Consider the following 12,895-nt stretch of genomic DNA (forward strand, 5'->3'; position numbering starts at 1 on the left):
AGATTTTCAACTCTAATTAGTATTTACAATAGATTGATATTAACCCTTTCACTGCCAATGGTGATTTCAAGGAAACTTCTGATGTAGCAAATTCTTTCAAGACCACACAAACCCTAGCTTGTTGATATTTATTAAAAAGCTCACATCAAGACCTTTCTATTGAATGCCAACTTTCTAATGTTTGGGTGATTATAAAAGTGTTTCCTTTTTGAAATTTTAACTAGATCACCATTGGCAGTGAAAGGGTTAAAATAACCTGTACATATGACCAGAGTGCAATACTGAACAAAGTCCATATAATGTATTTGAAAGGAGCTGCATATGACCCTTGAATTGTGAGCTTGTCTTAATTTTGTTTACAGTATTTGAACAGATAAGTTGACTAGGTTTTATTTTCACTTTGAAATTACTGTCTCCCATCTCAAGGTTATGATGCATACACCTTTGTACCAAATTACAACCCTGCAAGGAATATATTCATACTTTATCCAAACTGGAAAAGATGGAAGTCTCTTTATATGTTACAGTTTAGATTATAATCCTTCAATGCTTTCAATTATCAAGATATTTTGACTATTGTTACTCTTAAGGCAATATGCTTTTATGGTAAATATGTAATCTTCAAAGTATGTGCTTTACACATAGAAGGAAAATAGTGAAATTTTTTATCATATGTAACTTGCCACAAATGACATTCAAGATAACTTTCACATTCCTTCTGGACTTTTATTTTCTTCTGTAAAGTGTACAATATGTGTCAATCTGCGTAATGATAAAAAATAATTTAAGATACTGTATTCTGAAATATAACAATACGTTGAAAAAAAGATAAAATAAGCAAATTATCTTCACCTATTTTAAAAACGTCCTTGTTCTCAGTCTTTGTTTTGAAGTGGACACTGCCCCATGCATACTTCTATGACATTTAACCTCAACATAATCCAAAAATTGAAGCTCCTCTATAAGTAAAAGTCTTTATAAATTAAAATGATCACCACGATATGCTTTTTATAAGCTAGTATGTTTTTAACAAAACAATGCTGAGATAAAATATAACTGTACCTTTACAGGTATTGAAATGAACTTTGTTTCGAACAGTAGATTTGAACAATGTGACGTGTCATGGCCCTTTCGTAATAAATATTACATTAAGTAAACTGTATACATAAAGAACATACACAGGAAACAAGACTAGCACAATAATAGGGTGATAGTAGTTGTAGTAATTAAATGAAGAATTTAAACAGTAAACATCTGTAACTTGATGGAATACAGTGAACCCTCGCTACTTCGCGGTTCGACCATCGCGGATTCACCACTTCGCGGATTTTTTCCATAACCCATATATATACAGTAATATATATATATATATGTATGCATGTATTTATGTATATATGTAGGTATGTATATGTGTATACATATAAATATATATATATATATATATATATATATATATATATATATATATACACACACACACACACACACATATATATATATATATATATATATATATATATATATATATATATATATAAAGTAGGAAGATGTGATGTAGTTCTAAGGGAAAAGTATGGGAAATATGTCTGGGTAATAAACAAAGCTCTACCTCCAGTTTGTTTCTACATTATGATCAGAGATAAATGTAAACAAAACATTGGTTGCCATTTTTTATCGTGCTTTTTAGCATGTTTAGGAAATGCATGATATAAAATCACCTTTAATATTTGTGCCTGTTTTAGTTTAGGGTACTGTAGTACATGCATTAAGTGTTCTGTACATTAAAGGGTAGTTTGTTAACAGTACTACGTACAAGGGAAGGTTTTAAAAGTCTGAATATACATGTTGAATAAATAGGTAAATATGGTGTCACTACTTCGCGGATTTTCACCTTTCGCGGCCGCGACTGGAACCTATCTACCGCGATAAACGAGGGTTCACTGTACAAGAATAAATTACTTTAGGCATCAGGATTTTGCTTTTATTCCACCATAAAGATGTTCCCTACATTTAAGCCATGTAAACTAAAAACATTATAAGTAAATACTGTACCTAAATACAGACAGTTCTTACCCTACATTTTCAGTAAAGAATCACAAATTTAAACCAGTGAAATTTACCATGCTTAGTATTTATACCAGGTAAAAGAATAACATTTCTTACCAAACTACAACCTGTACTGCAAGTGGATTGTTACATGTCACTAACAAGGACAATTGTAGCACTGAACTTGCAAGTTCTTTATGAATTCAATGAATAAACTACTTCTAATGATGTTGCTAGTATACATTGTTTATTTATTAACTTTCAAGTAATACATGGATTGCAATAGTTGCTACTTATTAAACTTCAAGTGGGGATACCTTAAAATGGTGAAAGGGTTTGTGTATCACCATGATCAGTAAAGCTGTACTAATCAGGGTCACTCATACTAGACTGGCTTGTTGCGAGCGATCACACATGAAAATCTCTCACCATCACCAATCCTTACTGGCCACTGGACATCATATATATCAACTCTTATTTATTAAGATTCAAGTTGAACAGGGATTGCAAGATTTGCTGCTTCTGTGTTCAAGATAATACTGAATCACACAGACTCAATACTTAAGTACAGTGGAGCCTCTGAGGCATAAAGTTTCTCAGTTTAAAGATAGCAGTCTTCAAATAAAATGAAAACTTTTTTTTTCTCGGTCATCTGGACAAATTTTCAGAGGTTGAACAACAATTGCAACTTTGTGGAACTTAACGGGTAAAAATATGCAGTGAAATATCACTACCCAAACAACAAAGGTAAATATGATACTGTGGATTAAGTTTAAAAGTATCTATCTTCCACTGTATCCCTATCAAACCTCTCTCTAAAATTGGTAATTTATATATTTTCAGTATAATTGCACAGGATGAGCCCTAAAACATAAACATGGGAAAAAGAGACAATTCTAAAGTCAGAGAGACAAGTGCTTGTGTCTGATCTAGCAATCTTCTATTAGAGCTATCAATTCACCTTACTATAGAAAAAAAACTAGGATAAATTGTACATCTTATCGATTTATTGGTTTTATTTTCTTTGTATGATTTTATGCACAGTAAAAAGTTTGTATAAAGTGCTTTATGAATAATCCAATTTTTTGTTGATTCTCATAAGGAAAATTACCTGGTTGAACAAATCAGTGCTTGAATAACCTTCTGAAATTAATCAAGTACAAATTTCAAGGCTCCACTATACTGCCTGGCTACAGTGAATGTCAAGTGCCCAAGAAATATCTATAATTTCTAAGATCACAAAAACTTGGGTGTTTCTTTTTAAGGGTCAACCTCTTGTAAGGCTTGCACACTATCTCTAAAGAGGGCTGCCTCAATAGAACCTTTCACAAACCAACAACCTAAACACCTAGGTTTTGGACATGAAAACTCAGTAAAATTCTACTACACTACAAAGTTAAAGTTGAAAGGTTTTGGACAGCAAGATGGATTGTATTTAAGAATTAGAGCCATTCAGCCCAAAGTAACAGGGGGAGTCTTGAAAGAAATTATATATACCCAGAGACCCTCCATGGAATAATAATGCATATTTACAAGATGTGACAAGTATAAATTTGCTAAAGAAAACAAATTGTTGATTTCTCTATTATCTTTAGAGCATTAGAGTTTCCTTTTCACATATGGACATTTCAGTGTGTGAAAGATTGCAATGCTAAGTAATAAACCTTCTGGCCTGTTCCACATAAATTTTAGTATACAGTATTTGTTTAGATATGTCAACAGAATTTAAATAAAGTTGCATATTTTTTTCAACTGCGCAAAACATGAAAAGGACTTCCTATAAATTTAATCATAAATGAATTATCTTTTCACAGACTAAAGTCTATGGACACCTTTTTTATAACTGGAAAAAATATGATAAAGAATAAATATTTTGGACTAGCATTGTGGCTGCTCCGATACTTACCTGGCAGAAGAGTATTATTGATAAAAATATCATGAGTGATGCAAAAGAGATGCTCTCAAAACCTCAACCTAACACAAAACACATAAGGTGGTTGTATATATGTATATATATCAGTACAATGTACAATTTATCATCATACACAACATGAAAAGCAAAATACTGATGCCTTTATACAATAAAAAGAAAAACTTGAACTACCCATATACTTAGAAAAATTAAACATACAACATTCTACAACAGAGAGCAACAATTGGTAATGAAATACTTGCACCCATCAAATCTATTAGAAAAGACACACTTCAAATGGGATCATGGTAAGGAAAGGTTTTTAAAGAAAGGAAGATTTCCGATTTTTGGGGCACATATATAGTACTGTATAACCAATGACACTAAGTTAGGAAGGGTAATTTCACAGTATAGTACAGGTATTCAAATTCATAATATGAGGTTGTCATACACATACTGTACTACAGTTAATATAGTATAAAAAGGTTTTACTCATAGAATGAGGCAGTGTGAATGTGACCTAAATATTTTGCAATAAAGTTCTAGTTTTTAAACCTATTACTTTTTGAATTTTGATTCCTGCATCTTAATTTCAACATTATCAGATCATCAATACATACTGTACACAAATTATTTGTACAACTTACCACTGCAGATACAGTAATCTAGCAACCATGAGCAATAGAAAATTCCTGTTCTATAACGAAGCATTATTGACATTTTAAGCTAATGCTATTTGGTAAGAATTAAAACCGATTAAATCAATAAACTGATTGCATAAGGGAAAGCTTGAATAGGATGAGCACATAACCTAAAAACCTGAAGAAGAAGACACATGTCAAACTACATCGTAATGCTTTTCTTCGAAGATCTTAAAAGTAGACGACACATGAACAACAGATTCTACTGACCTCGTTCACATTTGCTAAAGAAAATTTTGTGCTAAAAGTATTCATTATAATTGACTATAACTATATTCATGGAACTTAAGTTTAAAATAGAGTCTAATAGCATTCATAAATATAAAAACTTGCCATTAGAAATAATAAAAACACTAGTATCGTAATTTGATGCTTAACAATTCTAGAATTATGCATCACATAAAACAAAAGCAGTAGTACAGAAATATAAATGATTTGTGCAAACATTATAAGAGTGGAATTATCTAAACACTCTAATATGCCTAACTTATAATCACAAAACTAATAATACTCCATTGCAAAAATTCATAAGGATGGTATGAAGCTCAAGAAAAGTAAGAAGAAAACTACTTATCTCGTAAAAGGCCATATAAATAGAACGACATACAAAATACTAAAAAGACACATTCCCACTGCCAGGGTGGCACGACCGACATCGTACTGTAAGGGGATCGCTGGACTTGGGGCTACAGATGGATAAATGATTGTCTGTGTATGTACTTTAAAGGCAGGTTAAGTTATATAAAAAAAAAATCTTATTGGTGATCCTAACACAACACACTTAATAATAGTGCCAATGAATTAAGTCATTCATCAGAACATGCATGCCATCATCATACATCTGACTCAAGTATACGTGAAAGTTGCCGCACGTTGTCCATCCATCCGATTCTATTTGTGAATTTTGAGATGAGTGACTGTGGAAGAGATGGCGTTACTGATTAAAGTATTCCTTCCTTGTTAGACTGTAAGGATTAAGGATTTACTAAAGACTAGATTATAAGAAGGAACTGGGGAGGAAAGGAGATGGCTTTATAAGGCAAAGGGGCTAAACGAAAGAACAGCACAGCATTCTTGCCCATGGTTAGCAAGACATATAAACTTAACAAATTACAAGATCTGGAAAAGACTTAACTCTAATAAAACTGCAGAGAAGCGGACATAGACCACAACTTGAAATAAAACACTAAAAGCCAAACTGATGATGAGCATTTAAAACACTTGGCAGCACAAAAGCATTCCCTCTTCAGCTGTGGAATGGACATTTGCTTTTACTGTACCTATTTCTATGACAGGCATATAATCCCATTTTGACAGGACTTCATGTGTGTCTACTGTTCTTTATAATCAATAATATACTATACAAGTACTTTATAACTTTAATAACCCTCTAAACTACTGTCTCTATAAGTTCTTTCCATAACCTGAATACTACAGTACTGCATACCAATGTATTTCTGCAATTCCTTACCTTTAGCAAACAAGAGTTTTTAGAATTGTAAAAAAAAAAAAAAATGAAAAAGTTAACTTATATTTAAGCTTGCACCCTTTGCCCACAAAAATTCATAAAATATTTTTGAAAGTACTTTTTTTACTTATATAGGATAAGCACCTCAATCCAAAAAGCCTGAATAATTAAAAATGTAAAACTAATAGAACTGAGTTTGATTTTCTATCAAAAATGGAACTGCCTGGTTTTCTGTACCGCAAACTGTATTAGAATGATTAAATTAATCCTTCTCATATCTTTATAAGAAATGGCCTTTGGTTTAAAAAAAAAAATATGGTACCTTATACTTTAATCACATTCAGAATTAGCTTTCTGTGTCTCATTGTGCTAAGTCACAGAAGCTACTATACTTCTGACAATGTTTACTGAAGCTCAAAAATCTTTACAGATACTAGTTTGTTGTTACCAAGTCAACATCTTGGTGCCAATGCAGTTTTCCTACTGTTTTCTAGTAGGGATTTGCATTTTGAGAAATCTTACATACAGTGTAAATAGAACAAGGCAAACTCATGACCACTACAGTGGCACAAGAAGGTCTAGTTTTGTGAGAATACAGTATAAATCATTCCATTAATGCGAACAATTGAAAAATGCAAGTTTGTTAGTTAGTGTCAGTATCCTGCTTAAACAAGTTGTAACACAACTTTTATAATTTGGTTACAACTTGGCCAAAAGGATGCTAGATTCAAAGGAGTTAACTTGAGTTTGCCACTACTGTACCGTACCTACATATTATACGGCAATGACATTAAACCCATTGGAATTGAAAAACAATCTTGGAAAAAACATTGCCTAGCTTAATAACTTTGAAATATTTTAAAACTAGTACCTTTTTAAATGAAAATGTATCTAGAGTAAAAAACCAGTGATGACATCCAATGCCGAGTCTTTGTAACTTAACCCTTAAAACAGTATAATTTCCTCACTGTCTTATTGCCTTTGCTCTGACAGACAGTGACAGAGTGAGATAAAGACACTCGTAAAATTAAAGCTCTGCAGTCATAACTACAGTAATATGAATGATCAATATTGCCAATGCTGAAGAGAAAGTCTACGATTATTCAAACTGTACGTACTAAACATTTAATATTTGATGAAAAAATATATTTACTGCAAGTACTATACATGCATTTAACTTACAAATGCACCGAAAGCTTACTAGCAGTAGCAGAAATATCCAAGTTAGGAGTCTTGAGAAAAATAATGGATTCAGATTTTTAAAAGAATATAATAACATAGTTCACAGTCAACAAAGTGGTTCTTGAATCTTTGAAACATTGACCAAATTTTGACAAGACCACAAACATGGATTTCTGCAATCTGTGGGTGTTCTTACCTAAATTCAAAAGTCTTAAACCAACGTAAATTTTGCAAATAAGAAACAAATGGCATAACAAGGGAAAACATATCAAAATTGAAAACAAGGGCTTACACCAAGGAAATTCAGTCATCCCATTTAATGGTAGGAACTTTAATGTGGCAAGGGAACCAAATAAAAAAAAGGTTTAAAAGGGGCTAAAATTATAAAACACAAAGCAACCCAAAGACAAACCATCCCAAACAAAAAGTACCATTAATTGTCTTAAATGGTTAAAGTAGCATTGTAGCATTTCAGTAGGTGCCTGGAAGAAGTCCCTCAAAAGAAACTTGTGCTATTAAAGGATGTGGAGGCGTGCGGATGTTGGGGGAAACCAAACAAAACAAAAAGTAACAAAACACAAAACCAAGGGAGGCCAACTCAAGTCAAGCACTGGTGCAGGACTCACCCGAAGCGGTCTGCCCCCTGACTCTGGGGTTCCGAGCGATGGAGATTGCGTGGGAGACTCATACTCCGAAATCTAGCATGGCAGCAATGTATGGGACAAGGGGGTTCATGGTATCAGTGGCAGGATATTTTGGTAGGAACAATTTAATCTTTGCTGCACAATCAGGCAAACATATAATTTAAACTTAGCACCTAAAGATAAACTTATTAACGGAGCAAAACACATCTGCCGTCACTTATCACATTCCCATCTCCTAATGAGGGCCAGCAAACTTGGCACTGCTAAGACTATTGTAAACTCGCAGGACACAGTTAAATCCAAAATTAGCAAAAACATCTAAAATCTTACTAAAATGTAAAGATTTACAAAAGTAATGTATTAATAATTTTTCCATTTTTAAGCTTTGAAGCATAACAAATAGGTTCTAATGTATTAGTTTACCTGCTTAAGTATTAGAGCAATAATATCCATCAACTAATAGGACTAAAGAAGTTCAGCCAGTGCAAATTTAAAGAAAATACGAGACATAAAACAATTACATACTAATCATGATTAGCATTCTACATTCAAAGTTGTGATAAGATTGAATTTGTATGAGATGCAATGAGAAGTTTTTTTAACTTTTTGCTCAGTTTGGAACTTGTATCAGAAAAAGGATGACATGTTGGCATATCTTTAAAATTTCCATATTCTAGTCTTTTTTTTGTAACACATTCAGTTTCAAAATGTGACTTGTTTGCCAAGATATAGAGTAATGATATTTTATCATCAGTTACATTATATTAATCTAGGGAATAATTTCCCTATAAAATTTCTTGATACAATACATTGTATGAGATTTATCAATGAATTTATATAAAAGAAACTAAATAAAAGAGTTTGCTCTAAATATCTTTCTTCTCATGCACAAGTCAATATAATGGGTCATAGTATGCTTTTAAACTGATTAATTGAATAATACTGTACTGAACATAGGGCATTACATCAGTAACAACAGTTTTACCTAAAACTGACAAAAAAGTGAAAAACCAGTGTCAACTAGTCATTAAGTTTTCACATTAAATACATATCTAAAATGAAAATATTTTCATCTTTATTGTATTGAGAAAAAATGATGCAAGTAGTGCATATTGCAAGCAATGTATGTTTGCAAGAGGTCCTCTCTCTACTACAAACAACCAAGCTCTTCTTCATGAGCTTAGTCTACGAAGTGTTTTGATTATTTTATCAATAATCAGCGATAACAAAAATGAAAGTTAAAGTGGTGCCAATAACACAAACTGCACTGTGAGGCGACACGTATAGAAGGCCACCAAAAACAAAATACGACCTTCATTTTGTAAACCCATCATGTGATAAGTGACTTACGTAAACTGCTCACTCAGTAATTAATGGCAGCAATGTTAAAAAAATTCAACTGAAATATGTCTGGTTAAAAGCAGCAGCACTCTAAAATAAAATTCACTTTTCTTGTCCCCAGTCAGTAACTAATGGGAGATTCTGCCAAATCTGTATAACTTAGGCTGCATCCAAACCAGCAAAGGCATTACTATTTATCTGTATACTATAATTTTGGAGCCCAACAAAAATATGATGATGGGGGGCCATAACAGCTCTTTTCTTGGGCAGTGTCTAAATCAGTAGTATTTTAAGAAAAACTTAAGACCACAATTAACTGTTTAGGCGCTGATAGGACTGACCAAAAGGATAATTTTCTTTGAAACTAGGGTTAATAATCTCATAGTATACGGACACCTAGCATGGCCTCGCCAATCATCAAACATCCTCAGTTTGCTGTAAACCACTCAAGGGAATGCTCTCACTTGCAATACATTAAACTGAAGCATACGAAACAAAATTCAGTCCTTAGTGAACAGATGGATATGTGAAAAACACCACAATGGCAGCCATGTCATGGTTTAATGTAGGAATGTGCCATTAGGGATAAACACAATATACTGATACAAATCCCAATGAATTAATAAAATGTGTATTAACAGCCTTTCAAGCTTTGTAACTTAAAAATCTCTTGCAAGGTGCAACAATGAACAGAAATTTAGATAAAAAATGACATGAAAACTCCAAACACTGCAGTAAATTCTTTGTAAAGATAGATGGACCAATTCTGTACAGTACAGTACGTATCTTTTTCCAAAATATGAAATTCATGCGGGACTCACTTTGTTCCTAGACTACGTGCCTTCCTGTGACCAGGTACAAATTTTGCTTGTGGTCCATGTGCTGGGCAGGAATAGGTGGGGGGAGGAGCGGGTGGCCTTCCACCACTCACTCGAGCTGGAGAGAGATTTAATGAATTGATGCCTCCAGCAACATCACTAACGCTGTCTTTGCTGGCACTGTGGCTACTGCTTGGAGTGTTTGGCTCAAGTTGAAGGGACAGCCTGTAATAAATTACAGCACAATTAATCAATAATACAGTACAGTCAAGAACAGCAGAATATAATTTACAGCAATAGGTCTGCTTTATTTCATTTATGTTCAAGTAAAATAAAGGCAGTAGAGTTAACATACTTATAATGATCATCTTCCACAAACTTCTGTAGTTCTTCTATGTATCTAACAGATGCTAAATATGTCTGGACATGTTGAAGATGAGGAAGAGCAGAATAATCAGATTGTTGATAATCTGCCAAAACTCTCAGAATATTGTTCATCTTTAGCTGCCGCTGTTCGCTCTCCAGACCACCGAAATGGGGATGTGCCATATCTATATACACTAAATCAGTCAAGAAGAGGCCTGCAATGGTAAAGATGAATATTCTCTTTAAAAATGCAATTATGGAGCAAATTCTGAAAAAAGTTACATACCCAACTGAAAATGTTAGTGAACTTAGTGCATCCCTTTCCAACTTTTATTGTGCAGTTTTATATGCCATCCCAGACTAGGCCTGCTTAACCTTTTTACTCCTACAGATCACGGATATATTGCCGTGTGTCCTCATACCTCCACACTATCAGAATAATCATCATCATAAACTTCTCCAGCTTCCATGTCCATAGCTTTGTTTTACTATACACTTCCAAAGTCAAGAACAGAACAGGAAAGAAAATGCACGATTTCAAAATATATATAAAGGAAAAGATACAGTAACAGTACTACAGATTGAGTCACATACCCAAAAAGGACATAAAAGAGCACTGATTAAGAAGCCAACTTTGACATCTATAAATACTTGTATGATCTGTCAGAAGAATTCAAGACAAATGTTAGAAGTTGGAAGAAAAGAAAACATTACTACTAGGGGATAAAGGATCACTTCCACGAACCTTTAGTGCTGTCTATAGTATAAAGGGGAAAAATACATTGTAAGCAGTAACCTTTCAGAGATTTTTTTCTTAAATCAATTGTATGTTCCTTTTCTAACAAAGGAGGATACCTGACTTGAAGGTTATAATACTATTGTATGCAATATATCTAAGATAAGTGATCCTAGCATTACCATGCAGACGTGTTTTATTTACATAATTTGGAGAGTTATCTGTCCACCAACGGAATGGCTTTTCAAAATAAAAGCACTATTTCTAAAGGATCACTACCTTCATGTAAATTTACATTGCTGCAAATTTTAATAATGAAAAGCATTAAGTTTATGTCAAAAAATATCACTTATACTTTATGTATATATGATTATAATACCTAGTATAAAATACTCAAATTGTGCTGCCATAAACAAGATTAAATGCAAAATAAAAATCTTCTTGAAAGCTTGTTTTATGAAGGAAAATGCAAAAAATATGATGGAATTTTTTATTACTTACCAAGATATGGAATCATAGGAAGCTTCAAGCTATTTACATGACTCCTGAGTTGTTCCCAGTTATTCTTATCGCTAAATAGTTCACTCATTCTCTCGTAATGTTGACGATCTTTACGGGAGAGAGCAGCCCATGTCTTGTTTAATCTGTTAAAAAATATCAAATGGATAAAACACTAACAATGGGTAGCAATTTAAATAATTAAAATGTTAAAGTACAGTATCGTAAAATGGAAACTATTTAAAAGTGGAATTCTCAATTCAATTTAAATCATAACAAAAATGAGCAAAGCCAAGTCAATTTACGGCAAAGAAAAACTTCTGAATCGAATACCAGTTTAATACCTTTATCTAGCCCAAAACCTGAATGGAAAACCAAAAGTAATAGGCAAATTAGCTGAAGAAGTGGGTAGTATAATGTCACACTTATTACACTGATCAAAGAGGCACAAGTTTAAAACTGTGCATCATCATCAAAAGGACAATGATTATCAAGTAGGATTTCAAGGCCATGAAAAAATAAAATTTAAAGTTGCAACACCCCCAAAAACTTACAAATAGAGTACCTATCAATTAAGCTTTTTGGATACTCCTTTTACCTTCTTATAATTGCTGTTACTACCACAAACAGTAATCATTCAACGATTAGATTTTCATCAGTCAAAATAGACAACACACTTCTAATTAAATAGTCAGTCCAGCGTATGAATAGTATCCGATTCCTTGCCTTGTACCTCATTCCAATTAAAAAAAGGGAACAATAATTTGCAAACAGTGAATTTATTGTGATTTTCAACATCTCAAACTGCCAACTCTATCCTCTATATTTCTTTAAATGAATTTTCTAACAGATTAAGTTAACAATTAACTTTAAGAGCTTTCTGAAATTAAATTTTCCTGTCTGAGGAAGTATCAAAGAAACTACATGAGGGAAGGTTTAGATGGTAATGACACAGTTACAAAGAGATGAACAACATGTTGTCAGACATATGATGAAGATGAAAGTTTGGGGTGGAAGAAAGAGAGGAGGGCCAAGAAACTGGAAAGAGATGGCGTGATTGTGTAGGGAAAGATTTTCTATGGAAAAGTATTGACGGAAACAAATGACAGAACAGAAATTGATGGAGACACTCATTCATAACGGCAACCCCACATAGAAATGGGTTAAAGCCGAGAAGAATAAT

At 32.9% G+C, this 12,895-nt stretch overlaps 1 protein-coding gene across 4 annotated transcripts in view; it reads right to left on the bottom strand.

Annotated features, from left to right (window-relative positions):
- Positions 1-12,895, bottom strand: part of LOC137632979 (ras-specific guanine nucleotide-releasing factor RalGPS1-like) — a 331,074-nt gene that overhangs the window by 13,662 nt on the left and 304,517 nt on the right. For 3 of the 4 annotated variants that reach the window (XM_068365124.1, XM_068365126.1, XM_068365125.1), the window contains 4 exons: positions 11,716-11,858; positions 10,468-10,693; positions 10,116-10,337; positions 7,936-8,007 (listed from right to left, as the gene is read on the bottom strand). In XM_068365124.1, the coding sequence (XP_068221225.1) occupies positions 7,936-8,007; positions 10,116-10,337; positions 10,468-10,693; positions 11,716-11,858 (663 nt within the window). The remainder of the gene's footprint in view (positions 1-7,935; positions 8,008-10,115; positions 10,338-10,467; positions 10,694-11,715; positions 11,859-12,895) is intronic. The other variant, XM_068365127.1, reaches the window with a different exon arrangement.

Source organism: Palaemon carinicauda, chromosome 42 (assembly GCF_036898095.1).
Source record: "Palaemon carinicauda isolate YSFRI2023 chromosome 42, ASM3689809v2, whole genome shotgun sequence".
Classification (NCBI taxonomy): Eukaryota; Metazoa; Arthropoda; class Malacostraca; order Decapoda; family Palaemonidae; genus Palaemon; species Palaemon carinicauda.